Source organism: Pelodiscus sinensis, chromosome 2, assembly GCF_049634645.1.
Source record: "Pelodiscus sinensis isolate JC-2024 chromosome 2, ASM4963464v1, whole genome shotgun sequence".
In the NCBI taxonomy this organism is placed as follows: Eukaryota; Metazoa; Chordata; order Testudines; family Trionychidae; genus Pelodiscus; species Pelodiscus sinensis.
Genome location: NC_134712.1, coordinates 255495650 through 255522725, shown reverse-complemented (window position 1 = coordinate 255522725; position 27076 = coordinate 255495650). Strand labels below are relative to the sequence as shown.

General features: G+C 68.8%; 1 protein-coding gene across 1 annotated transcript in view; it reads right to left on the bottom strand.

Moving 5' to 3' along the window:
* Positions 1-27076, bottom strand: part of NBEAL2 (neurobeachin like 2) — a 182143-nt gene that overhangs the window by 26660 nt on the left and 128407 nt on the right. Inside the window, 27 exon segments of the mRNA XM_075922980.1 lie at positions 84-191; positions 666-799; positions 3774-3931; positions 4765-4885; positions 5065-5189; positions 5525-5682; positions 6500-6649; positions 7157-7462; positions 7625-7762; positions 8161-8320; positions 9589-9767; positions 12091-12360; positions 12363-12504; positions 12686-12780; positions 13711-13796; positions 13927-14086; positions 14194-14352; positions 15307-15460; positions 16268-16370; positions 16538-16697; positions 18443-18576; positions 18732-18903; positions 19685-19777; positions 21248-21330; positions 21683-22010; positions 23915-24034; positions 26029-26161. Of these exon segments, the coding sequence (XP_075779095.1) occupies positions 84-191; positions 666-799; positions 3774-3931; positions 4765-4885; positions 5065-5189; positions 5525-5682; positions 6500-6649; positions 7157-7462; positions 7625-7762; positions 8161-8320; positions 9589-9767; positions 12091-12360; positions 12363-12504; positions 12686-12780; positions 13711-13796; positions 13927-14086; positions 14194-14352; positions 15307-15460; positions 16268-16370; positions 16538-16697; positions 18443-18576; positions 18732-18903; positions 19685-19777; positions 21248-21330; positions 21683-22010; positions 23915-24034; positions 26029-26161 (4129 nt within the window).

Genomic DNA, 27076 nt, shown 5'->3' with positions numbered 1-27076 from the left:
CCCGCCTGGCGACAGGCAGCCCCGACGGGCGCACTCGCTCTGCAGGGGAGCGACGCGGAGGGGGAGGAAGACGCTAATGGCACCTGAGTCAGTCCTGAGGCCTTCAGCAGCTCCTGGGGCGACCGGCTGCCGAAGTAGATCTGGTTGGGGGGGCGCAGGCCCAGGATACAGGAATACACCTTATTTCTAGCCTGCAGGGACAAAACAAGGCACCTGAAGCACCTGGAGGAGCACAGGTCCGGCCCCCAACCAGGCGACCCTCCAGCTCTTGGCCAAGAGGAATCAGGCTCAATTTCCATTTTACAGACTGGGAAACTGAGGCACGGCGGGGCATGCCCCGGTCGGACACAGGAAGCCGACAGCGTCCAGCTCTCCCGACAGCCTTCCCTAGCAGAGGGATCCATGCCCCTCGGCGAGGTCGGGCCCACCCCTCCGGCTGGGGGCAGTCAGGGCCGGGGGGCCCTCGCTGACCGACACGGACAGACCACGTGAAGGAGACAGCGACCCAGGGGCCCGACTCCCGTTCCCCCGGTGTAAATCAGGAATGAAATCACGGGGCCCAGAGGAGCCGGCCCCGGATCAGAGGCGTGAGCCATTCCCGACTTCACGAGGCCGCGCAGGGTCGCGGGCCCAGGTCTGGGAAAGCAGCAGGGCGCGGGGCGAACCTGCTTCTTGAAGTTGACGAAGTAGTTGGCCTGGTCGATGAAGAAGAACTCCAGTGCCGAGCGGCGGAGGTTGTAACGGCGGAGGTGCACTTCCCGCAGCTGGGACAGGGGCCGCTTGAAGTCGTAGCCGATGCCTGGGGGAAGGCGAGAAGGCAGGCCTGCTGGTACTCCCCCTCCAGGACAGCCCCCAGTCCTGCAGGGCCTGATCCTAGACACCCACCCGCCTCAGCCAGCCACCGTCACAGTGGGCAGACCCAGAGCAGGACTCCGGGGAGCGTCCGGGCCTCGCCGGCTCCCCCACGTCACACCTAGGTCTGAGCCCAAGCCTGCCTCGAGGTTCAGGCACTGGACTGGGAGTCCGGAGATCTGGGCTCGATTCCCAGCTGTGCCACAGATTCTCCGCATGACCTGGGGCAAGTCACTTAACCTCCGCATCTCACTTCCTCATCTCCCGCCTGAGTCACCTTCCGCCCCCGAGGCCGTGAGCTCTTCAGGGCTGGGACTGTCTCTTCCTACTTGTATGCCCAGCACCACGGCCAATAGCTGCTACTCTCCTGCAGGGCTAGCAAGGAGATTAGCCTACTCCGAAGAGCAGGGGGATCAGAGGCTACAAGATGGGGCAGGAGAGGTGCGGGCAGGCAGATCGGAGGGTGTGAGACAGGGCGGGAGAGATGCAGGTGGGGGGATCAGAGGGATCAAGAGAGATGCGGGCAGGGGGCATCGGAGGGGGTGAGACGGGGAGGAAGAGGTGCGGGTGGAGGGATCAGTGGATGCTATGTGGGGCGGGAGAGGTGTTGGCGGTGGGGATCAGAGGGGGCGAGATGCCATGGGAGAGGTGAGGGCTGGAGAGGTGCGGTCGGGGGGGGGGGAATCAGAGGGGGTGAGACGGGGTGGGAGAGGTGTGGGGATCAGTGGAAGCTCTGTGCGATGGGAGAGGTGCGGGCGAGGGGATTAGCGGGAGCTCTGTGGGGCGGGAGAGGTGCAGGCGATGGTCTCTGCGAGGCGGGAGAGGTGCAGGCGGGAGGATCAGCGGGAGCTCTGCGGGGTGGGAGAGGTGCGGGCGGGGGGATCAGCGGGAGCTCTGCGGGGCGGGAGAGGTGCAGGCGGTGGTCTCTGCAAGGCGGGAGAGGTGCGGGCGGGAGGATCAGCGGGAGCTCTGCGGGGTGGGAGAGGTGCGGGCGGGGGGATCAGCGGGAGCTCTGCGGGGCGGGAGAGGTGCGGGCGGGGGGATCAGCGGGAGCTCTGCGGGGCGGGAGAGGTGCGGGCGGGGGGATCAGCGGGAGCTCTGCGGGGTGGGAGAGGTGCGGGCGGGGGGATCAGCGGGAGCTCTGCGGGGCGGGAGAGGTGCAGGCGGTGGTCTCTGCAAGGCAGGAGAGGTGCGGGCGGGAGGATCAGCGGGAGCTCTGCGGGGTGGGAGAGGTGCGGGCGGGGGGATCAGCGGGAGCTCTGCGAGGCGGGAGAGGTGCGGGCGGGGGGATCAGCGGGAGCTCTGCGGGGCGGGAGAGGTGCGGGCGGTGGTCTCAGTGGGAGCTCTGCGGGGCGGGAGAGATGCAGGTGGTGGTCTCCGCGGGAGAGGTGCGGGCGAGGAGGGGACGGTGGTCTCAGTGGGAGCTCTGCGGGGTGGGAGGATCAGCGGGAGCTCTGCGGGGCGGGAGAGGTGCGGCCGAGGAGGGGGCGGTGCTCTCCGCCGGAGAGGTGCGGCCGAGGAGGGGGCGGTGCTCTGCGGGGCGGGAGAGGTGCGGGCGAGGAGGGGGCGGTGCTCTGCGGGGCGGGAGAGGTGCGGGCGAGGAGGGGGCGGTGCTCTGCGGGGCGGGAGAGGTGCGGGCGAGGAGGGGGCGGTGCTCTGCGGGGCGGGAGAGGTGCGGGCGAGGAGGGGGCGGTGCTCTCCGCGGGAGAGGTGCGGGCGAGGAGGGGGCGGCGCTCTCCGCGGGAGAGGTGCGGCTGAGGAGGGGGCGGCGCTCTCCGCGGGAGAGGTGCGGGCGAGGAGGGGGCGGCGCTCTCCGCGGGAGAGGTGCGGCCGAGGAGGGGGCGGTGCTCTCCGCGGGAGAGGTGCGGGCGAGGAGGGGGCGGCGCTCTCCGCGGGAGAGGTGCGGCCGAGGAGGGGGCGGTGCTCTCTGCGGGAGAGGTGCGGGCGAGGAGGGGGCGGTGCTCTCCGCGGGAGAGGTGCGGGCGAGGAGGGGGCGGTGCTCTCCGCGGGAGAGGTGCGGGCGAGGAGGGGGCGGCGCTCTCCGCGGGAGAGGTGCGGCCGAGGAGGGGGCGGTGCTCTCTGCGGGAGAGGTGCGGCCGAGGAGGGGGCGGTGCTCTCCGCGGGAGAGGTGCGGGCGAGGAGGGGGCGGCGCTCTCCGCGGGAGAGGTGCGGGCGAGGAGGGGGCGGCGCTCTCCGCGGGAGAGGTGCGGCCGAGGAGGGGGCGGCGCTCTCCGCGGGAGAGGTGCGGCCGAGGAGGGGGCGGCGCTCTCCGCGGGAGAGGTGCGGGCGAGGAGGGGGCGGTGCTCTCCGCGGGAGAGGTGCGGGCGAGGAGGGGGCGGTGCTCTCCGCGGGAGAGGTGCGGGCGAGGAGGGGGCGGTGCTCTCCGCGGGAGAGGTGCGGCTGAGGAGGGGGCGGTGCTCTCCGCGGGAGAGGTGCGGGCGAGGAGGGGGCGGTGCTCTCCGCGGGAGAGGTGCGGCCGAGGAGGGGGCGGTGGTCTCAGTGGGAGCTCTGCGCAGCGGGAGAGGTGCGGGCGGGGGGATCAGCGGGCACTCTGTGGGGCGGGAGAGGTGCGGGTGGGGGGATCAGCGGGAGCTCTGCGGGGTGGGAGAGGTGCGGGTGGGGGGATCAGCGGGAGCTCTGCGGGGTGGGAGAGGTGCGGGTGGGGGGATCAGCGGGAGCTCTGCAGGGCGGGAGAGGTGCGGCTGAGGAGGGGGCGGTGGTCTCAGTGGGAGCTCTGCGGGGTGGGAGGATCAGCGGGAGCTCTGCGGGGCGGGAGAGGTGCGGCCGAGGAGGGGGCGGTGGTCTCAGTGGGAGCTCTGCGCAGCGGGAGAGGTGCGGGCGGGGGGATCAGCGGGCGCTCTGTGGGGCGGGAGAGGTGCGGCCGAGGAGGGGGCGGTGCGTGTGCGCGAGAGCTCACGAACCTTCCTCGGTCTCCTCCTTCTCGCTGCTGCCGTCGTAGAAGTAGACGTGCTGCGTGGTGACCTCCAGCCGGCCCTGGATCACGGCCACGATGGTGATGAGCTCGCAGTCCTCAGAGATCACCAGCTTCTCCCGCTGGCTCTGCTCCTTGGGCTCCGCCCTGCCGGCGGTGGGGAGGGGGCCGAGCGTTAGCAGGTGCCCACCGCCTCCATCCCCTGCCCGGGAGGCTGGCCGGAGCGCAGGAGCCGCGGGGCCGTACGCCGCGTGGGCAGCGGATCCGTTAGCGCCCGCGGGCCGCACCGTGCCGCTCACCGCCACTCGGCCCACACCGGCCCCGGCAGCGCGGCGCCTCCCCCGCCAGGAGCGCCAGCCTGTCCGGGGGGGGCAGCGCCCCCAGCACAACTCGGGGGGGTGGTGGAGAGACCTCGTGTGCTTCCCTGCCCCCAGGCCAATCGGGGGGAGGGGAGCATGAGAAATCTCCTCCCCCAGTGAGGGCCACGTGGCGGGGGCAGGCAGGGGGAAGAGGGGAGCGACCTCCTGTGCTCCTCCACCCCACAGGGGAGCGCACGGAGTCTCCCCTCCCCACAAGCGGTGCCTAGAGGGACCCGCCCCTTCCGGCCGACGCCCTGCCCCTTCTGGGACCAGCCTGCGACCCTGGTGACGTGCCCGCCCCTGTCTTGGAGCGACGCTGTGCCAGGGCCCGGAGACCCCACACAGGATCGGGCCCCGCGCGCCTAACGTGGTCTCTGCCCCCCCTCCCGCTCACAACGTAACGGCTGCAGGTTCCCCAGCTCCGGGTCCGGGCCTGCCACGGGGCGACGGCGGGTTGGAGGCCGTGACGCTGCCAGCAGAAAAGCCAAGGAGCGAACGGGCCAGGCAGCCCTCCCCGAGACGGGCCAGCACGGAGACCGGCCGCTGCAGGGCGTGCTCCATTCCTGCCCCGGCACGGCCAACCAGAGCTCACCCCCGCCCCGGGCCGGCGAGGAGACTCACGGATTGTCCAAGAACTCCAGGTCTTCCTCCGGCAGCTGGTCGTCCTCCAGCTCGCTCACCTTCGCCTCCTTGGCCACGGCCAGCGGCAGCGGCTCGGCGGGGCCGTGCGAGTGATCCGCGCCTGGAACGGACAGAGTCTGAACCCCCCGGCCCACCGCCCGGCCGCGGCGTGCCTGCTGGGAGTGGCGCCGTCCCCCCGCACGGCACCCTGTCCGGATACCGACGGAGGAGGCTCCAGCCTCGTGGCAGCCAGGGGCTCCGGCACGAGGGGTATCCCTCCCGGCCTCGCACCCCGCTCACCTAGGTTGTCCCGCAAGGCGCTAGCCTCCGAGTGCCGGTCGAAGCTGTAGTTGGGAACCAGCTTCAGCCTCATTCTGGAGTAGGTCTCGGCACTCGACAGCTTCCAGTGGATCTCTGGGGGGTTCCTGGGGAGTGGGGGGAACGAGTGAGCGAGCGCCAAGCACCCCCAAAGCTGGGGGCAGCAGGAGTCAGCCTGGGGGAACGCAGCCCGACCCACAGAACAGCCCCCCACGCGGGATGCCTGGGCGTGCGAGCCCCCCTTGCCGCCGGGATACGAAAGCACGTGACCCGCCGGATCGGGGCCCATTCGCCCCCAGCGTGCTTTGAGCCCGGGAGCCGGGGGAACCGAGGCTCAGCTCGCAGCGTGGGATTCCCCACGGGCCCGGCCGCCGCACCCCGGCTGCCCCAGGGGGCTCTGGGCAGAACCTGCCCCCCAGCCCGAAGGCGGCGCTGTGCTGACCGGTCGGCCCAGGCGGAGCGCGGCGAGGTCAGCAGGCGGCGCAGGGCCTTCCACTGCTTCAGCACCACGCCGTGGTGGTTGTTGAGCTGCTTGAGGACGGTGGCGTGCCGGACGGTCTCGTGCTTGGAGCGCTTCAGCACCGGCTCCAGGATCAGCTCCTGGCGGGGGGCAGAGAGTGAGGCAGGGCTGGGGGGGCAGGAAGGGGGTCGGGAAGGGCGGGCAGGCTCCCCAAGAGGAGACGCTACAGCAGGGGGCTGCTGGGGGTTGGCGAGGGAGACGGTGGGCCGGGCCGTCCAGGTGCTAGCGGCGGCGTTGTGGGCCGGGCCCGGGCCGCAGGGGGTTGCCGAGGGAGACGGTGGGCCGGGCCGTCTGGGTGCGAGCGGCGGCGTTGTGGGCCGGGCCCGGGCCGCAGGGGGTTGCTGAGGGAGACGGCGTGCCGGGCCGTCTGGGTGCGAGCGGCGGCGTTGTGGGCCGGGCCCGGGCCGCAGGGGGTTGCTGAGGGAGACGGTGGGCCGGGCCGTCTGGGTGCGAGCGGCGGCGTTGTGGGCCGGGCCCGGGCCGCAGGGGGTTGCTGAGGGAGACGGTGGGCCGGGCCGTCTGGGTGCGAGCGGCGGCGTTGTGGGCCGGGCCCGGGCCGCAGGGGGTTGCTGAGGGAGACGGTGGGCCGGGCCGTCTGGGTGCGAGCGGCGGCGTTGTGGGCCGGGCCCGGGCCGCAGGGGGTTGCCGAGGGAGACGGTGGGCCGGGCCGTCTGGGTGCGAGCGGCGGCGTTGTGGGCCGGGCCCAGGCCGCAGGGGGTTGCTGAGGGAGACGGTGGGCCGGGCCGTCTGGGTGCGAGCGGCGGCGTTGTGGGCCGGGCCCGGGCCCGGGCCGCAGGGGGTTGCTGAGGGAGACGGTGTGCCGGGCCGTCTGGGTGCGAGCGGCGGCGTTGTGGGCCGGGCCCGGGCCACAGGGGGCCGCAGAGCAGTGGCACAGACCTGGAACTTCCTCTTGCTCTCCTCTTTCTCCCGCTCTCTGCGCAGGGAGCTGCTCATCAGGGCGTCGTAGCAGGAGTTCCAGAAATTGGACATGAGGTCGTGGCTCTTGGCGAAGGTGTCGATTTCAAACTGCGCCATCACGGGCTGCACCTGCCAAGGCCACACGGAGACGAGCCCGTGAGCGGCCGGGGCTGGGGCGGAGGCGGCCGGGCGGGCGACGTGCACTTCCTGGGCGCTGCCTTAGCACAAGGCGAGCGGCGAGCGCCCGTCAATTCCAATTGTGGAGGGGCCCAGGGTTTCCAAGTGGCTGCAGCTCCCAGCTGCCGCTACTTGGGTGGCAGTGATTGATTGATTGTCCAAGGCCCCGCCCCCTAAGCTAAGCCCCACCCCTTTTTCTCTCCCCCCCGCCCCTCACGGTGGCACGGAGTTTCAGCTGGATTTACCCCCCACATCCCGGTTTGGGGCCTGGCTGTTGGCATCCGTGGCTGGGTGGTCAAACAAAGCAACTCCATGGACACAGCTGAGCCGGCCCCCGCCCCCCGCAGAGATGGGGACTGAGCCCACGCCTGACCCTCCCCCCCAGCTCTAACCACTCATCAGCCCTCCCTCCCCCTGCAGTGGTGCCCCATGCTCCCCACCCCGCCCCGGGGCACCCACGTGCTTCTCGATGAAGGCCCGCCACTCGGGGCTGGTGCAGAATTGCTGGAAGTCCTCGTAGAAGGTGGGGCTGCCGTTGGTGGGGGGCAGGGAGGGCAGGAGGCGCTGCAGCTGCAGGCTGGCGTAGCACTGGTCCAGCAGCGTGCGGAGGATGGGCAGCAGCCAGGAGAAGGCCTCCGACTTGGGGTGCAGGGCGCGGCTCAGGGGGCTCTCCAGCTTGCCCAGCAGGTAGCAGGCCTCCTCCGCCGTGGGGGCCGAGGCCGTCTGCAGCAGGCTGTGCAGCTTGACGTAGGCCAGCGAGTGCAGCTGGGGGCAGGGGAGAGGCTGTTACCCCCCCGGGGGGTGTCCCAATATGGGGGGCAGCTACTGTAGTTCTGGTGCCCCAGAGCCTCCCCCCCCTTTCCAGCCTCCCCCCGTCCCTTCAGAGCCCGTCCCCTCCCCTCAGGGCGCCCCCGTCGCCTGGCTCACCTGCGCCTCCTCCAGCGCGCTGTACCCGATGAGGATACGCAGGCCGATCTGCGCCATCTCCTTCAGGTCGGAGGTGCCGTTGGCCAGGTGGTACCACACGCCCAGCTTGTCCAGCAGGCTGTTCACCCCCTCGTAGAGCTGCGGCCACAGCAAGGGCAGAGTGACCCCTCCCCGCACGGGCGGCCTTGGCCCTCCCCTGCCTCAGGGAGGGAACCGGGCGGGGGCGCTCGTGGGAGAGCACCCCCCTGCAAAGCAGGGACCCCACAGCCGATGCCCCGGCTCCCTGTGAATGGCAGCAAGGGGAGAGAGCCACCCACTACCAACGGGGCCCTGCACCCAGCACCCTGCCCCCTTGGGCCTGCCCTGTGCTTCCCCCACCTCAGGGAGGGAACCGGGCGGGGGCGCTCGTGGGAGAGCCCCCCCCCAGGAAGCAGGGACCCCACAGCCGATGCCCCGGCTCCCCGTGAACGGCAGCAAGGGGAGAGAGCCACCCGCTACCGACAGGCCCCTGCACCCTCAGGCCCGGCTGGCCGCACCTTCTCGCTCCACAGGGCCTGGTTGTTGTGTCCCTCGGAGAAGAGGAAATCCTGGAGGAGCCGCAGCAGCTTGAGCACGTTCTGCGCCAGGCTGGGCAGGGCGGCCGGAGCCGCCTCCTTGATGTCGGTGAAGGCCGACTCCAGCATCATCTCCAGGAGGCTGCGGGAGAGGGGCGGGGAGTTGGGGGGGAAGCGCAGGCGCCCGATGGGGCGGCCGGCTCCAAGGAACAACCCGCTCGTCCCCCCGTGCCGCATGAGCAGGGGGGCTCCAGACACCCCCAGGCGCTGAGCACACAGCTGTCCGTTGACCTGCGTGTCCGTCATGCCACCTCTCCTCCCGGGGCCCACATGACCCCCCCGAATACAGCAACCGAGAGCCTCAAAATCCTCCACCCTGCTGCAAGGCAGGACGGTGTTGTCATCCCCATGTTACAGAGGGGAAACTGAGGCATGGGGAGGCTAAGGGATGTGCCCAGGACCCCACAGGCAAGCGGTGGCAGAGGTGGGAAGTGAAGCTCCCCACATGTTGAGTCCCAGGCCAGCAGGTGCCTGAGAGGCAGTTTCTCTGCCAAGCACCAGCCCCCCAGGGAGCGTCTCGGGGCCCCATGTTCTGCAGCCCCCCGGCCGGGGCTCTGATATTTGCCACGAGACGCTCGTGAACAGACGGGTTCGCTCCTTGCTGCTGGCGGCTTTTCCCCTCCACGGAGGCCCAAGGTCAAGTCCATGGCCGGGTGGCCACGCGGTGTGTGGGGACATCATGAAACGGGCCCCACTCATGGGACACACGAGGAGCCCGAGCCGGGCACAGAAAGGGCCGGCCAGGAGAGAGGGGGAGCTCCGGGCCAGGATGGGGCGAGGGATATCGGCCGGGCCAGGAGGGGAAGCAGGAGGTCTGGGTTGGTATGAGCAGGAGGCTGAGTCTGGAGCAAGAGGCCTGGGGCCAGCTTAGTGTGGGGGCGCAGGGCTGAGACAGCAAGGGCCGGGAGCGAGGGGCACGGGCCGGGCTGGGTGTGGGGCGCAGGGCCGGGAGCGAGGGGCACGGGCCGGGCTGCGTGTGGGGCGCAGGGCCGGGAGCGAGGGGCACGGGCCGAGCTGGGTGTGGGGCGCAGGGCTGGACTAGCAGGGGGCTCTCTGGGGGGCGCTGGCTCTCTGACCACCGTTCCCAAAGGGCCACGTTCCCGAGCCCCGGCCCACCAAGATGCGACAGGGGAAGAGAAAGGGTTCAGGGCAGGAGCCTGGCCCAGAAGAGGTGAAATGAACCAGTGAGCCCCCAAGCGAGAGGCCATCTTAGCCCCACGGCAACACGCCAGGAACCCACAGCTCAGGGGCGCGGGCCCCCTGGCCTAACTGGGGCTGATTCTGACCCTATTTCTCCACCTCCAGCCCCCTGCCCCGGGGGGTCCCCGTCGGGAGCCCAGTGGCACCCACCTGCGCTTGATCTCGTCGGGCGGGCGCACCAGCTCGCAGGCCGTGCCCAGCTTGGTGAGGACGGAGAAGACCTGCCCACGCTCCTTCCAGGCCGCGTCGTCCCAGCCCTCCACCCCGCGCCAGGTCACCGAGAAGATGATGTTGGTGAGCAGGTTGCACAGCTCCTCCTCCGGGGTTTGCTGGGGGAGGCGGGCAGCAAAGCACAGGCTGAGATCAGCTGTTCCCCCCGCCCGCTCAGCTCCCTGCCTGCTCCTCCCAGAGCGGAGGGTGGGCACGGCGCCCCCTGGGGGACACCCCTGCCCTGCTGGGACCCGGTCAGAATGGGGCATCCGGGGATGGAGTGCCGGCACCGAGAGCCATGACCAGGGACGTCTGGCTGCCAAGTGGCGGAGGGCAGCAGGGGACAAATGGGTCTCAGGGATCCTGTGGGTCCCGTGAGCTCTGTAGAGACCGAAGAGCACCGTGTCCGGCCTGCGTCACGCAGGAAAAGGCATGGGCGGGGAGCCCGCGAGGAGACGTGTGTGAGCTGGGCGCCGGGCGCCTAAGACCAGCAGTTAACGGCCGGGCACCAGACACAGCTTTGGGCAGGTCTCCCCGCACAGAGCCAAGAGCCCCGTCTCCCTGCCGCGCCCTGTTTGCACGCGGGGCTGGGATACGATTCACAGCAAGGGCTGAGTGGTGGTGGTGGGGGGGTGGGGGGAAATGGAGAAATTAGTAAATAGTGGGAGCCGGGGCTCCCAGCCCCCAAGCTGGTGTTTCCCCCCGTGGCTCCCGGCCCCCGGGCTGGTGTTTCCCCCCCGTGGCTCCCGGCCCCCGGGCTGGTGTTTCCCCCCGTGGCTCCCGGCCCCCGGGCTGGTGTTTCCCCCCCGTGGCTCCCGGCCCCCGTGCTGGTGTTTCCCCCCGTGGCTCCCGGCCCCCGGGCTGGTGTTTCCCCCCCGTGGCTCCCGGCCCCCGTGCTGGTGTTTCCCCCCCGTGGCTCCCGGCCCCCGGGCTGGTGTTTCCCCCCCGTGGCTCCCGGCCCCCGGGCTGGTGTTTCCCCCCGTGGCTCCCGGCCCCCGGGCTGGTGTTTCCCCCCGTGGCTCCCGGCCCCCGTGCTGGTGTTTCCCCCCGTGGCTCCCGGCCCCCGCGCTGGTGTTTCCCCCCGTGGCTCCCGGCCCCCGCGCTGGTGTTTCCCCCGTGGCTCCCGGCCCCCGCGCTGGTGTTTCCCCCGTGGCTCCCGGCCCCCGCGCTGGTGTTTCCCCCGTGGCTCCCGGCCCCCGCGCTGGTGTTTCCCCCGTGGCTCTCGGCCCCCGCGCTGGTGTTTCCCCCGTGGCTCCCGGCCCCCGCGCTGGTGTTTCCCCCGTGGCTCCCGGCCCCCGCGCTGGTGTTTCCCCCGTGGCTCCCGGCCCCCGCGCTGGTGTTTCCCCTGGGACCCCCGTGCTGGTGTTTCCCCCTGTGGCTCCCGGCCCCCGTGCTGGTGTTTCCCCCGTGGCTCCCGGCCCCCGCGCTGGTGTTTCCCCCGTGGCTCTCGGCCCCCGCGCTGGTGTTTCCCCCCCGTGGCTCCCGGCCCCCGTGCTGGTGTTCCCCCCGTGGCTCTCGGCCCCTGCGCTGGTGTTTCCCCCCGTGGCTCCCGGCCCCCGTGCTGGTGTTTTCCCCCGTGGCTCCCGGCCCCCGTGCTGGTGTTCCCCCCGTGGCTCTCGGCCCCTGCGCTGGTGTTTCCCCCGTGGCTCTCGGCCCCTGCGCTGGTGTTTCCCTGCCCCTGCTACCCCCACCCTGCGACAGGAGACCTGCCAAGATGCAGAACCATGAATAGCAATTCTGTGGGTCGCATGGGGCCCCATAAAGCTGAGCCTGCACAGGGGCAGGACACGGCAGGGGGACACGTGGGGTTGGCACGTGTCAGTGTTGGCGGGAAGAGGGCGCCCCCAAGATTGGGATGGACACAAACCCCTCCTCTTGCAGAGGGCGGCCCCATGGCTCAGCCCCGCCTGCTGGACTCCCCCGGGGCCCCAGCAGGAAGGTGGCTCCGTGGCCAGCCCTCGGGGGGGCGGTGGCTCCGTGGCCAGCCCTCGGGGGGGCGGCGGCTCCGTGGCCAGCCCTCGGGGGGGGCGGCGGCTCCGTGGCCAGCCCTCGGGGGGGTGCGGCGGCTCCGTGGCCAGCCCTCGGGGGGGTGCGGCGGCTCCGTGGCCAGCCCTCGGGGGGGGGCGGCGGGTCCGTGGCCAGCCCTCGGGGGGGCGGCGGCTCCGTGGCCAGCCCTCGGGGGGGGGGCGCGGCGGGTCCGTGGCCAGCCCTCGGGGGGCGGCGGCTCCATGGCCAGCCCTCGGGGGGGCGGCGGCTCCGTGGCCAGCCCTCGGGGGGCGGAGGCTCCGTGGCCAGCCCTCGGGGGGGCGGCGGCTCCGTGGCCAGCCCTCGGGGGGGGCGGCGGCTCCGTGGCCAGCCCTCGGGGGGGGCGGCGGCTCCGTGGCCAGCCCTCGGGGGGCGGCGGCTCCGTGGCCAGCCCTCGGGGGGGCGGCGGCAGCCTACCTGGGGGTTACTGGTATTGGAGACGTCGTCGCTGGGCAGCGTCTCCTGGTAGCTGCTCTCGTCCAGGACGTTGGAGAGGCTGGAGCTCTTGCGGGCCCGCGGGCCCGGGAAGGGTTTGAAGTACTCCAGGGGGGAGGGGGTGCCCGGCACGCTGCCCGGCGTCTGGTTGCCGCTCTCGGCCGTGGCGGCGGAGCCGGTGCTGGCCAGGTCGAGGCCGAGGTCGAAGGGCGAGAGGCAGAAGGGCGAGAGCGGGTGGTAGACGCTGTCGAACGGGAGGCCCTCGCCGGAGGGGCCCTCGGTGGCGTTGGAGGACGAGGAGTGGCTGGCGTGGTCCAAGGAGTCGAAGGACTGGAAGTGGTAGGCGCAGAAGGGCCGGGCGCCGCCGGGCGGGGAGATGGAGTGGTCCGAGAAGCCCTCGGAAAACTCGTGGTCCGAGGCCTCGAAGCCCGTCGGCAGGAAGACGTCCAGGTCCTGGAGGTCGGCCGGGGCAGGGCTGGCGCAGTCCGGTGGCTCCCTTCCGGCCTCCAGGCCCGGCGCCCGGCCCGCCCGCTCCGAGAGCACCAGGCTGAGGCTGTGCTGCCGGGACTCGTAGGACTCCTTGACGTAGAGCTTGGTGAGCGTGTCCTGCCAGCCGGCCAGCCTGGCCAGCTGCCTCACCACGTCGTGCTGGGAGTAGATCAGGTGGAAGAGCTGGGAGGGGCGAGGAGGGAACGGGGCCCGTCAGGACCAGCGCCCGGCACGGCCGAGCAGACGCCCCCCTGCCCCGTTCCCCGGCTGTCCCAGAGGCCCGGGCAAGGCGGGGCCCACAAAGGCCCCCGGTCTGCAGGTGCTTCCCGTGGCCCTCAATGCAGCAGCACCGTGGGGTGGGGGGGGCTTCCTCGGGGGTCCCAGGTGTGCTATGGGGGGGTCACCCAAAGGCCAGGGCAGCCCCACTACCAGCAGCCAGGGTCTCCCATTCACTTCCTAGGGCCTGCTATGGCCCCTCCCCACAACACCCATGGGCCCGCCCCCTTCCCACGCCCAGGTCTGCGGGCAGCTGACGCTCCGGCGGTCGAGGAGCTTTGCTCGGGCTGAGCCGGATCTCGGCCAGCTCCTCCGGGCGCTCCCGATCCCGGCTCCCCGGGCCAGCTGCCCTCCCGTGCGGCTGCAGCCCCCGCTAATCAGCGTCGCTCCCTGCTCCACTCCCGGGAGGGCGCTGGGGTCTAAGCCCCGCGGGCCAGGACCCAGCCACGGGGCGAGCGAGGGACCCCGTCGGCCTGGCTGTGACTGCACTCGGCCTGCACTCGGCCCTGGAGCCTGCCGGCACCTGTCTAGGGAGCGAGGCTCAGCCCATGGCCCCGCTGAGACGGCCCAGCCCTGACCGAGGGGGACGGGCCGCAGGGCCAATCGGCGTCCCACGGGGCAGCGGGTGAGCGCCAGCTCCTGAAAATCTCCAGCCGCCTTCAGAGGACAACAGCTTCCGGTGCCAGGGGCCCGGGTGCTGACAGAACCAGCCGACGGAGAAGCTCTGGGGCCCTGCAGGACGATGCCCCAGGCCCGGGCCTGAGCCCGCGTGGGGCTGGGCACGCGGGGCGTTACTCGGCAGGCGTCACGGCTCCGCGAGCGCCCGAGGGCTCCTACCTTCCGGCAGGTGTCCAGGCGGACGGCCAGCTCCGCCCGGTGGGACAGGTACACCACGGCCATCAGGTCCTTGTAGCTCGGAGAGTCTGCGGGGCGAGAAGGGAGAAGATGTGGGACGCGGCGCGACGACCTCCCCGGGCCCCCGCCCAGCCCCCGGGCTGAGCCCAGCTCGCCACGCCCCAGCCTCTCGCCCGCCCCTCGCCGCCCTCGCCGTACCCGAGCCGAGGACCTGCTCCAGGAGGCAGCGGAAGAGCAGCATGGAGACGGGGATGTCGCCCAGGTACGCGATGAGCCCTTGGTAGCCCACGTCCTTCAGCTTCAGGCGGTGCTTGCTGCGCTCGGGCGCCTTCTCGTACTTCAGCATCTTGTACAGCACCTGCGGGCGGGAGAGCGGCGGCGCTAGGCTGGGCGGGCGCCGGGGGCGGGGCCAGAGGCCTCCGCCAGCCCCAGGCTCCGGGGAGGGCGGGAAGACGCGGGTCTCACCTTGAAGACTCTCTCCCGCACGTCGTCCGAGAACTTCCTCTGGACGAGCAGCGAGAAGAGCACCTCCACGCTCCCCGACTCAAACAGGAAGGTGTAGAGCTGCTCCTGCGAGGGGGACCCCTTCAGCAGGCTGTGCACCACCTCCAGCATCCCGCACACCTGCAATTGCACGGGCAGGCCGTCACACCGGGGCCCCGAGCCCCCCAGACCACAACCACCCACCCCCCAGCCGTGGCACGGCTAGGGCTCTCGCGACGGGCAGGGATTCCGTGGGACAGTCTGTGTCACGGCGCTGCTGGAGGAGCCACGTGCTTGGAAAAGCAGCTCCGGCACCAGCCCGCCGGGGGGGGGGGGGGTGTTAACATAAGCGGGGGGGTGACTCTACAGTGCACCCCCTTGCCGCATCTAACTGAGCTCAGGGACTTGCTGTCGCGTGCCCAGGCCTCTTTGCAAAGCGCAGCAGATCCGTGCGCACCATCGGTAGCGCGCGGCGGGCGAGCGCGCTGGAGATTCCTGCCCTGTTTGCCGCACACTCGCGGGCCGGCTAGAACAGCCAGTCAGCTTCCAGGGCACCCCGTGCCTGGCAGATTGTTGCCGGGTGCACAGCGTTTTACCCTGGCCCAGCCCAGCTGCAGGTGCGCGAGCTGGCGAGAAGCCGCCCTTTGCCCCATCACAAAGGGCACAGGCTGGCTTCCAGGCTCCGGGGTGCAGGGCTGGACCGCGTCCCCCCAAAGACATATACAGAGCCCTCCCCACTGACTTCAGCCGGATTCCAGCTCGACCCTGGAAGAGCCACTCCTCGAGGCAAGGCCCTGGCCTCTGTTCTTCACGCCTCCGGGAGAGCTCGCCGCCTCCCTGCAGTCTCGCTGACGGCGTCTTCTTTGTTCCACGGTCGTGCCCAGAGCCGGGCCCCGTGGGGCTGCACAGCCCCATGGCAAGAGCCCCACCAAGAGCGCTTGCTGCCGGAACAGGCAGGGTGACGGCAGGATCGCTCCCCTTTCCAAGATGGGAAACTGAGGCCCAGAGAGGCTCTGCAGCCGAGGCAGGCAACGAACGGTGCTCCCGAGCTCCAATCCTGCACTGTAACCAAGCGGCGCTGCTCCCCCCACACACCTGGTTTTCCTCCTGCACCCCAGCCAGGTAGTTGAAGGCACTTTGCATCTCTTCGGCGGAGAAGCTGCGGCAGAGGAAATCCTTCACCAGGCTGAACAGGGACATCTGCACGGTCTTCACGTTGTCCGTGGGAAGCGGCGTCTCCTTCTGTGCGCTGCGTGGGACAGGCAGGGACTTGACACCACACACACGCCTGCCCCCGCCCCCTCCAGTCCCAGGCTGGAGCCGCCTTGCCTAGCGGGGCGTGTGTGACAGGCACTCTGGGGCGGCAGGAATCCACAGCCAGGGGTGACCCACGGAAGGGGATGGAGTGCGAATCTCACGGCACACGCTGGGGACAGGGGACCCGAAAGCAGGAGCAGAAGCGGCAGGAACGGGGCAAAGCGTTCTTGCCAGAGAGTTCGTTCTCCTCCAGCCCCAAGGAGCAGCCACAGAACATCTGCCGTGGGCGGTGGGCAATGTCTCCTCTAACGGTTTCCAGCCGTGTGCAGAATAATTTTTGTGACGTGCACCAAGGCACGTGGGAATGCGCACCAGCAGCAGAAATGCACGCTGCCGGCCGTGGGCACAGTGCGTGCTCAGCTAATCAGTCGGGCATTTAAATCCCCGGCTTACCAGGAACACTGGTGGTGGGTGGCCGAAGACTTGGGGGGGGGGTAAACCTCTCCTAACGCATGCCGTAGCCCCTCCCAGGAGAGTGATGTTTTGGGGGGGTAGGCCGGGCTCTTCCAGCCATGGGGGAGGGGCTCTCAGGGTTCTGGTGCAGGGGAGGTCAGGACCACGGACTAGCCCCCCTAAAGTGGGGATTTCCCCAATGCCCAAGCGGCTTGCATCCCAGCAGCCTCCCCCAGCTTGCGGAAGCCCCCGGCAGAGGAGAAAGCAATGGAAGGGTGCGGGGCCCAGAGAACAGCTCCTCTGACTGCCCGGTGCCAAGGAGCCGGTCGCTGCCCCGTTAGCTCACCCGTAATAGGTGCGAATGGAGTCCAGGACGTACTGCACCCCGTATTTCTTGCGGATCCTCTGCTTGTGGTCCTTGATGGTGCTGGACAGATACTGGATGTGACCTGCCGGCGGGGAGGGAGCCGGTTAACGAAGTGCCCGTATTCGGTGAGCCCAGGCGGCCGGGGCTCTCGGCCGAACGAAGCCTCACCGGGAGGCAGCCGGTCCCGGCCCACGCCCCGGCACCCCCTCCCTCCCCAGGAAGCCGGCCCCCAGGGCGCGTGGTGCTCACCCAGCCGGACGGCAAAGTCGCTCTTGCTCCAGATGCGGAAGTCGAAGAGCAGGTGCTGGTAGAGGAGGTGCAGCAGGAAGATCTGGCCCTCGGCCGCCACTTGCTCCATGAGGATCTGCGAGGCCATCAGCACGTTCATGTCCATCAGGAGGCTGGAGACCTGCGTGCGCAAAGCAACCGGAGCTGGGCGGGCGGCCGCCGCAAGGCATCCTGGGCCCTACGGGTCACGTGACCCACGGCAAAGGAACCCAGCCCTCCCGCAGACACCCAAGGGGTGCATGGCAGGTCGCGGCAGGCCTGCCGCTCGGAGACCAAGCCAGCCGTATGCTCCCGCGTCTGCTCCTCCCCCCAGCACCGCCTGGCGTCCCACGCATCCTGGCTGGGACGTGGCCCGCTGGCTTCAACACCCCACGGGCTGTGGCCGAGATGTGCATTTTAGCCCTGGGACAAGAGTATCTGCGACATCGAGCGACCTGCTTCTATATTCTGCGGGCTGCTCTTTCACCCCGTCTGTCCTGATCAGGCAACCTCAGCTAACGGTCCCGCCGTCCCGTCAGCACGACCAACGAAGCGGCTTCTCGCGGCCACATCGCAAACCAGGCTGGCTTCTTGTGAGTCCTTTCGGGCCTGCGCAGTCCCGGCTCCACGCCGGCCTGGCCTGAGACTTTCCGCAGAACTGGGGGGGGGCCAGCGGGGGCGGTGGGTGAGCAGGAAGATAAGCAGGAACAGCCACTGTGCCCGCGGCTGAATTAAATGTGCAGAACCGACGAGCCCAGCGGACCCCCGAGCGTGGGAGACAAGCAAGAGACGCCAATGGGACGCCTGATAGCAACCATCAGAGATAACCGTGGGACACCTGGAGATTAGCATCTTTGTAGAACGAAGGGCGGCAGCATGACACAGCCGTACCCATCCGCTCCAACGGGACCTTGCGTGTGTCAAGCGGGGGGCTTTTGCCATCAGACTCTGGGTCCGGTCCTGCAAGCCAGGCCTCGGAGAAGCCTCAAAGCCAGTAAGACGGACGTGAGCCACGAGAGACTGGTAACCACGCACCATCTGCGGGACCAATGTGTGTGTGCGCGTCTGTGTGTGTGTGTGCGCGCGTGCGCCTCTCTGTGTGTGTGCGTCTCTCAGTGTGTGTGTGTGTGTGTGTGTGCGCGCACGTCTCTGTGTGTCCATGCGTGTGTATGCCCGTCTGTGTGCGTGCGTGAGTCTCTGTGTGTACATGTGTGTGTGTGTCTGTGCGTCTCTGTGTGTGCGTGTATGCGTGCATGTCTGTGTGTGTGTCTGTGTTTGTGTGCGTTTGTGTGTGCGTGCATCTGTGCACGCAGATGTGTGCGCGTGTGCACCTCTGTGTGTCCATCTCTGTGTGTGTGCGCGCGCGCGTCTGTGCACGCACGCATGTGTGTCTGTGTGTGCACATGTGCACCTCTGTATGTGAGCGTGTCTCTGTGTGTGTGTCTCTCTGTTTGTGTGTGTGCGCGCGCGCGTCTCTGAGGTGGAACGAGGTGTACCGGTAGTTCGAATTAGAGATCCTAATTCGAACTACCTACTCCGTGCCGCGTGTAGCAGGCACGGAGTTCAGACTAAGGGGGATTTAAAAATGGCGGCGCCCGGGAAGATGCAAATGAAGCCCGGGATATTTAAATCCTGGGCTTCATTTGCAACTCCGGTTGCCCTCATTTGCCTACCTAGCTCGAACGAACGAGCTAGTGTAGACGTACCCATAGCGTGTGTGGAGCTGCATATGCTGCTTGTCCTGTTGCCCTGCCAATAAACGCGGCCCGTTGCCTTTTCCCCTCAAAAACATCCCGGGTGCTGCTGAGAAGCCTCCCAGCGCCACGCCCCGGGCTCAGCCCCGCCCGGTTCAGCTGCCCCGTGCGCCCGGCGGCTTTGGAGACTCACCTTCTGCAGCAGGGCTCCGATAATGGCCGGCCCGTGGCACTGCACCAGGCTCTCCTGGTTCACAGGGTGATGCCGGATAAAGTTCTTGACCAGCAGCAGAAAGGCAGCCACGGCGTTCCTCTCCAGCCTGCTCTCTGTGGGAGGGGACGAGACGGGTCAGCCCGGGACCAGGGCGTACGGCCGAGGGCGGGCAGGGGGCTGGCTGCCCAGGCACAGGCCCACAGCCATTTCAGGGTTCCCCCGGGACATGGAGGGGCCGCCCTCCCGCCACGGCCCCCACGGTGCTCACCCGAGGACTTGCCCAGCGGGATGAGCATGCCTTGGCGGTTCCGCGAGGACGTCAGTTCGGGCCCCACCAGGTCGTGGGTTTCTTGGCTGTCCTCCGATTCCTTCTTCTCGCCCGCCACTTGGTCCAGCAACGGGAGGAGCACCCCCATGCCACCCACACAGTTCACCACGTCCTATGGGAGGAGAAAGAGACAGGGCCCTGGCTGATCCACTGGGCAGCAGGACGGGGCCACCGCCGAGAAGGCGGCGCTCGGATAAGTCGCAGCGCAAGCGACACTCAAAGTGACCCTACAGAACAAGGCTGCTCAGCCCAGGCCCACAGCCAGCCGCCGGCGGTGCAGCCCAACAGGCAGCTGGGGAAACAGCCGCCCTGGGTACCAGGGCTTAGCGGTGCAAAAACCCGCCTGTGTGCCTGGCTCAGCGGCTGTGCCTGCTTCCTCCTCACCGACCCCCACTTAATGCTACCAGCCATGGCGGCACTAGCACCCGGGGCCAACGGAAGCAACGGGTCTCCGCCTCCTCCGGGCAGGTGAGTCGAAACCAGCCGGCGGACGGCAGCCCTGGCTCCGCACCGGGCGAGTCGCTCCGCAAGACCGCGGCCGGGCCCTGGGCGGCGAGACGGTCTCACGGGCCCGCCGCCCAGCACACGCCTGCCAGCGCTTGGCACTCCCGAGACGGGAGCCTGGGACGCAGGGCTCGGGGGGCGGGAGAGGGCTTGGCGAGGAGCCAGGCGACCGGTCTGGGAGCTGGAGGGGTTGGGGGTGCAGAGACGCCGAGCGATAACCAAGCGGGGGCGGGAGCCTCTAAGGGGCACCCGAGGGTAAAGCAGGCGTGAACAGAGCGGCGCCTCGGCGGCCTCGGGTGACCGAGAAGCCATTTCCCACTGAGCCCCAATCTCGTCGGCTGGGTGCCTGCCGCGTCCGAGAGCCGGGGAAGCGCGAGGCGGAACCGCACCTTTACGTCCCAGTTCACCACTTGGTGTCCCGTCAGCCTCCCGTCGAAACAATGGTTGGGAGACAGGTCCAGGCAGATGTTATTTTTACAGGCCTACAAGGGCGCAAGCAAAGGACAGGGGTTTGGAACACACGATGGGCTATGCCCACAGGTTCCACACACACACACACACACACACACACACACACACACACACACACACACAGCATGAGCCACTGTCCTAGACAGCTACACACACACACAAACACACACACACGCCACTGTCCTAGATAGCCAGACACACACACACGTACGCCAACTGTCCTAGACAGCCTGACACACACACACACACACACACACACACACACACACACACACGCCACTGTCCTAGATAGCCAGACACACACAGGCATGAACGCCACTGTCCTAGACACACAAACACACTCACACACACACACACACACACACGCCACTGTCCTAGATAGCCAGACACACACACGCATGCATGCCAACTGTCCTAGACAGCCTGACACACAAACACACTCACACACACCCACCCCACTGTCCTAGATAGCCAGACACACACACACATGCATGCCACTGTCCTAGACAGCTACACACACACACACACACACACGCCACTGTCCTAGACAGCTAGACACACACACACACACACATGCCACTGTCCTAGACAGCCAGACACACAGCGAAATAAGTGGCCTTCAGGTTTGGGCTGGGACTCCAGAATCCCTGGGAATCCCTCCTCAGCTCTGCTACACACTTTCTGCACGGCCTGGGTCAATTTACTTGACTGCTCCGAGCCCATGGAACATGAGAGTGACCACTTCCCCTGGCCTGTTTCGATTGGAACCCGGGCCATGGAGCACAGGCACACCCGCGAGCACCCGCGGGGGCGCCCGTCTGCCAGCGTATTCCTCGTTCCTGGGGTCCTGAGTGGCTGCTGCGGAGATCGAGTTAAAGGGGAGGTGGTGACAGGACGGGATGGGGAAGGTGGTGCCCGGGGGGGCCGGGCCGGGGATGGTGGTGCCAGGCCAGGAGAGGTGGTGACGGGATGGGGGAGGTGGTGCCCAGGGGGGCCAGGGGTGATGGTGCCAGCCCAGGGGAGGTGATGACGGGACGGGATGGGGGAGGTGGTGCCCGGGAGGGCCGGGGGTGGTGGTGCCAGGCCAGGGGAGATGGTGACGGGACGGGATGGGAGAGGTGGTGCCCTGGGGGGCCGGGGGTGGTGGTGCCAGCCCAGGGGAGATGGTGACGGGACGGGATGGGGGAGGTGGTGCCCGGGAGGGCCGGGGGTGGTGATGCCAGGCCAGGGGAGATGGGGACGGGACGGGATGGGGGAGGTGGTGCCCGCGGGGGCTGGGGGTGGTGGTGCCAGCCCAGGGGAGGTGGTGACGGGACGGGACGGGACGGGGGGGTGGTGCCCGGGAGGGCCGGGGGTGGTGATGCCAGGCCAGGGGAGGTGGTGCCGGGACGGGGGAGGTGGTGACGGGATGGGGGAGGTGCTGCTCGGGGGCGGGGACGGGAAACGGGACGGCAGGGGTGCCTGGGAAGGTCTCTGCTTACCTGAGGCGTGTAGTGGAGCAGCAGTTTGCTGCTGAGCTCCAGGAAGTCGCCTTCCGGCTTGAGGGGTGAGGTAACGTTTGGTCCTGCGGGGAGGCAGGGTTAGTGACCGACGGGCCGTCCCTGGTCTGCTCCCCATGAGGAGAACAACCTTCTCCCTCCCTGCCGGGGGGGGGGGGGGAGAACACCCCTAGACCCCCAGCGGCTGGGCGGGGGAGGCAGCTCCTCCGAATTCCTCAGCGTGCTCTGGACCCCACTGGTGGTTTGGCTGGTGCCCTTTCCAAGAATGAAATCCCTCCCCGCTGGAAAGCGGCCGGCAGCCGCCCGGGTCAGACAGCTCTGACCTCCATGGGGTGGGGGCTCAGCGATCCCTCCTGCCCCCCCCGGAATAGCCCCCCGCACCGGGACAACAGTCTCCCGTGGAGATCCTCACCCTACCTGAGGAGAAAAGAGCTTTGACCTGAGCCGGCTGGAGGGCTTCGCAGAATATGGACACCGACCCCAGATGCCCTTCGAGGGAGGTGGGGGTCCCCCACTCCGTGTCCTGGCTCCCCGCCACCGTCGTAGACACCTGGCCTTCCCGGGGGGGCTGGGCGGCCCCGGGAGTCCAGGAGTGCGTGGCCAAGGAGGCAGGGAAGGACTGGGAGCGGCTGAGGGCGGGGTGGGAGGGGAAGGCCTGCTCCGGCGAGTGGCAAGGCGGGGGGTAGGCCGTGGAGGTGGTCGTCGTCCGGTGGCCGGCGGAGCCGATGCAGCACGAGGTGAACGACTGGAAAGAGAGAGAGGGGAGGATCGGCCGGAGCCCGGGGGAGGAGGGGGAGGCGTCTCCTCCACCTCCTCCGCCCTTGGCCTGGCATTTGAGCTGAAAGCTCTTCGGAGCAAGGACTGTCTCGTGAGTTTGTACAGCACCCGGCGCCACAGGGCCGGGCCCTCGGCTAGGATCTCGCCGTGCCAACAGGAAGCGTCACCTTCCCACAGACCGGACTGGCGGATGGCTGCTCTCCTTCCCCCTGCCTGTAGCCCCCTTTACGGAGCCCTCCTCCTGCCCCCAAAACGCTGCACCCCTCGCCCCTGGAGCGACCGTGGCGGGAAAGGAGACACACGTGTCTCCCCTCAGCCTGCACGGCCCCGGCGCCGACTGGGGAGGGCGTCCCTGCGAGCTGGTCTGTACCAGAAAGGCACCTCGAACGTTACAGCTCAGACCCCAGAATCTGAGGCAGCCGCGATGAGAGAGACCTATTCCTGTAGGACCTACCCAATCCCTCGCCCTCGGGGCAAAGGAGGAGGCCCTGCTGTCCCGTTTTCAGCTAGCGCTGGATCGCAGAGACCTACAGCACGGGGCTGGGAGATGCCCTTTCCCATGTGTTCCCATCCCGGCTCAGAGATGCCGCGCAGAAGGACAGAGCCTCCCGAGCCCTGTTTGGCCGCCTGGCTACTCCGGCCCCGCTTGGCCAGTCCCCCGGCCCGGAGCGCCAGGGACGGCCCGGAGCCTGCTGTGCAGCGGAAATGGCTCCCCGTGCCGATGGGCACCCCAAGTCTCTGCCCATGCCGGGCCAGCACGTAACCACTGCGGCCTCTGACCCTGAGCCAGCAGGCTCCCCGACGCGCCCCCCTAGCCCAGCTCCGAGCTGGCCACCAGGGAGGAGCGCAGGCCCCTGGGGAGAGCCAGCTGCCCGTAGCTGTGGGAGCCGGACGCTTCCCCCTCCCCACCAGCTGCGGGAGCAGACGGGAGGATGCCCAGGAGGGAGCGGCTTCACGCTCCGAGTCGGGAGCAGCCCCGTCCCTCTCAGCGCACTGCGGGGACTGCTCTCCTGACGCACCCCCTCCCCACCGCCCCGGGCCCGGCCTCTTCATTCCCGGCACCCCCCCAGAGTCCCGTTAGGCCCTTCGGAAGTGACCTCGGCCCGACACCCTCCCCCGAGCCCCCCTCGATTGCTCACCCCCTGAAAACCGCTCAGCACGGTCTCCCTCCAGCCTGGCGCTTCCCCCGGGGGGGGCTGAGCCAGGGGGCTGTGCTGAACTGGGCCCCCGCCGGCCACCTCAGCAGTGCCCTCTCCCCACTGCCGGGCCGAGGGCCACAGAAGGCCTGGGGAAAACCCTGGCCTGGTGCAGTCAAGGGAGCTGTGCCCTCAGCGCCACGCGGGGGATGGTTTTCACCCCAAGCGCACCCGCGGGAGAAAGGAGAGGCCAGATCTGGCCATGGCCAGGGACGCCTAGCTCTGCGGGTTAGCTCAGTCCCTCCTCGGAAGCAGAGCTCTCCACAGCCCTTCGCCCGCAGAGGCAGCCCCGGGAAGGAGCTGGTCACAGACGCCGCTCCGGCAACGGGGGAGCCGGTCTGGGAAGGCGTGCGGCCTCTCGGCCTAGTCTCCAGACCCCGCCACAGGGAGGGGCGCCCGGCGCCCGGCAGGCCGAGGCAGCGGAGAGCCCCGCGCCCCAAGAGGCAGGCGGGTGGCGCGGTGGGAACCCCGCCGGAGACGCGGCGCTGCCACCGGGGCCACGGAACAACCTTGGGCTCCACTTCTCCGGGCGGGGAGGAGTCCGGAGCCTGGTCGGCCCAGGCGCGGGTGGCCTGGTGCGCCCCCAGTCCGCCGGGGGCGGCAGGGCAAAGGGGTCTGGCCCGGTGCGCGGGGAGGGAGGGATCAGCACGGGGCTGCCACCGCCCCCCCGCGTTACCTCATTGAGGGAAGGAAAGCGCAGCTGAGCCACCTGCCGCAGCTGCCCGTCCGCGTAGACGTGGACCAGGTTCTGGCCGAAGGGCCGGCGGCCGGTGACGTGGACGATGTCGATGCAGTGCTGCAGGGGAGACCGGGCGGGGAGAGTCAGGGCCTGCCAGAGGGCTGGACGGCAGCTTCCGCCCTGCCCCTTCCCTGACTATCGCACGCGCCCCCCAGCCTGCAAGCCCATTCCCCCCCCGAACGCCAGAGCCCCAGGGGTCCAGCCCCCTCCTCCCGGACTCGCCAAGGAGCCTGGCGCAGCCCAGCCAAGCCATCTCGTCCTGGAACCGGGGCCACGCGGGACCCTAGTCCAATGCTGGGTCCCCACGACCGCACGGATGTGGATACACTGGGGAGGCTCCAGCGGAGGGCGAGCAAAACGATTCAGGGGGCTCTGACCTATGAGGAGAGGCTGAGGGATTTGGGTCTGTTTAGTCTGCAGAAGAGAAGAGTGAGGGGGGATTTGAGAGCAGCCTTCAACTCCCTGAAGGGAGGTTCCCAAGAGGCTGGCGAGAGGTTGTTCTAAGTGGGGGCAGATGACAGAACGAGGAGCAATGGGCTCAAGTTGCAGTGGGGGAGGACTAGCCTGGAGATTAGGAAAAACTATTTCCCTAGGCGGGTGGGGAAGCGCCGGGCTGGGTTCCCTAGGGAGGGGTGGAATCTCCATCCCTAGAGGTTTTGCATTCTCAGCTTGGCCAAGCCCTGGCTGGGATGATTGAGTTGGGTTGGTCCTGCTTTGGGCAGGGGGCTGGACTCGAGGCCTCCTGAGGTCTCCTCCAGCCCCAGGATCGGAAGGCGAACCCGGCTACCAGATCAACGGAGGTTCAGGTCCTTGAGGCTGCGGGGGAGGGACAAGCAGCGTTCTCCGGAGCGCCCGGCTGCAGAAGCAACCACAGGGCTGGGGGGGGGGGGGGACACCGCGCCCCACGGAACCCAGGGGAGCGCAGTGAGAAGGGACCAGGGCCAGCGAGGGAGGTTAGGCACCTCTGCCCTCAGGAAAGACGCACAGGATCCGGGAGGGCTCCGTGCCGGGCCGCTGCCTCGGAGGTGCCTCGCGGGGACGGGCGCCACCTCCCGAATGCCCCACGCTTTGCTCAAGCATTCGCCAAAGGTCTCCAGGGCCAGCGCCGGTTGGCTCAGCCCGGAGCAGCTTGCGAGAGACCCGCGCGCAGCCCAAGCGGGCCCCGCGGCAGGGGAGCAGGTGCTGCCCGGGACAGCCAGCGGCTCGGCTGCAGGGCAGGCCTGCCACTGCCACAGCGTGTGCCACACAGACGGTGGCCGGGGTAGCTGTCGGTCTCCGAGCTCTCAGCGCAGGCCCGGGAGAGAGGTCAGGGGAGCTGAAGCGCATCAGCGTGGACAGACCGACAGACCACCATCCACTATCCCATATCCACAGTGGCCAATACCGGAGCCTCAGGGGCCACGTACAGCACCCATCCGGCCCTGCTTGGCTCTCCCCTCCCAGCCTCTGGCACCCCGAGCACGGGGCTGTATCCCTGGCCAGCTTGCCTACTGGCAAGAGCCCTACCAAATTCACAGTCCATTGCGGCCAATTTCACAGCCACAGGATGTGAACACTGGTAAATGGCACGTTTCCGACTGTGTAAATGTGAAATTTCCCAGTGTTGTAACCACGGGGTCCTGACCCAAAAGGAGATTATGGGGGGGGTGTCACAAACCTGTTGGAGGGGGGCATGGGATTGTCACCCTCCCTTCTGTGCTGCCTTCAGGACTGGACTCCAAAGGCAGCAACTGCAGGAGGTTGCAAGGGGGAGAGGCGGGTCTGGTCTGGTCTCCCTCCCCCCGCCAGAGCAGGGCAGGTTCTGCCCTCTCCCGGCCCAGTCGGCGGGAGGAAGCCCCCTTTCATGGGGCACCGGGGCACAGCAGATTTCCCGGTCTGGGACGCGTTCTTCATAGCTGTGAAGATAGCGGGGCCCTCATGCCCACGGAGGGACCTGTCCGCCGTGGGTTTCTCCAGCTCTGCTGTGAACCTAGTTAGGACTCTTCCCGCGCGGGACCTTCAGCTGCACTGCAAGGGGGTGCCCCACGCCAGCGGAAGGGGGCCGTACTCACCCAGGCCGAGTCGTTGAAGGGGAACTCCGGGAGCGCCACCGTCATATACTCCTTCTTGGTGCACACCGCCACCACCAGCATCCCGTCGGCCGTGAAGAATGCCTCAAAGCCCGTGCCGCCGGCCGTGAAAAAGCTGCAGGGGGACGTCATCAGGAGGGAGGGAGAGCGGCGACGTGGGTGTTAGGAGCCGGGAGGGCGCACGTGGAAGGGAATGGCTGGGAAGTGGGTCTCCATGCCCCAGGGTGGTTTTCCTGCCCCCAGGACCCTGAGAGCAAGCTGGGCTCTTCTCACCCAGTAATAAAGGATCAGCCCTTCACAGTGAAGCCACGACCCCGTGGTCTTCAGATTCTGCCCCAAGCGACCTCATGTACCCCCGCAGTCACGCTGGGGCTGCTAGGGGTGGGAGAGCCGAGTTCGGCCTGGCAGGAGCTTGGCTATCAACTCGGCTCTAAGTATGTGGCCTCCCTCACGCCCCTCACAGAACCAGATCTATCCTCACAAATACGGGAGAACCAAGGCTCAGAGAGGCTAAGTGACATGCCCAAGGTCAGACAGGAAGTCTGTGGCAGAGCAGGGACCAGGTCTCTCCAGTCCTAGCGTAGCACCCTAACCACTGGGCCGTACTCCCCCTCATGCAACGTTGTGCTACTGTCCGAGTCAGGGCAGACGCCAGTTCCCTCTCCAGAGATGGGTGAGCACTGCAGGAATTCAACGCCATTGCTAAGGTGAGCGACGACCGCACAAGAGGCAACCGGGACGCCACCTCTTGGAGGAGCAATTCCCTGAAACACCTTTGAGAAATCTCCCGTAGGAAGCGCGCGCCCTGTTGTGGGCTGGCCTGGGATGCAACTTCTTTACGGAGGGAGATGGGATAAAAATTGCAACCTTGGGCAGTCTCTTTGGTACCCACTGTTTTAAATCAGGAGCAGGCAAATACCAGCTCGCGAGGCAGCGGCCGGCGGGTTTAACCCTGGGCTTGCTGGGTTCCCAACTCCAGGGAGCTACAGCGGGTTTCCCAGGAAGGGAAGGAGACAAGAGTAACCCCCCC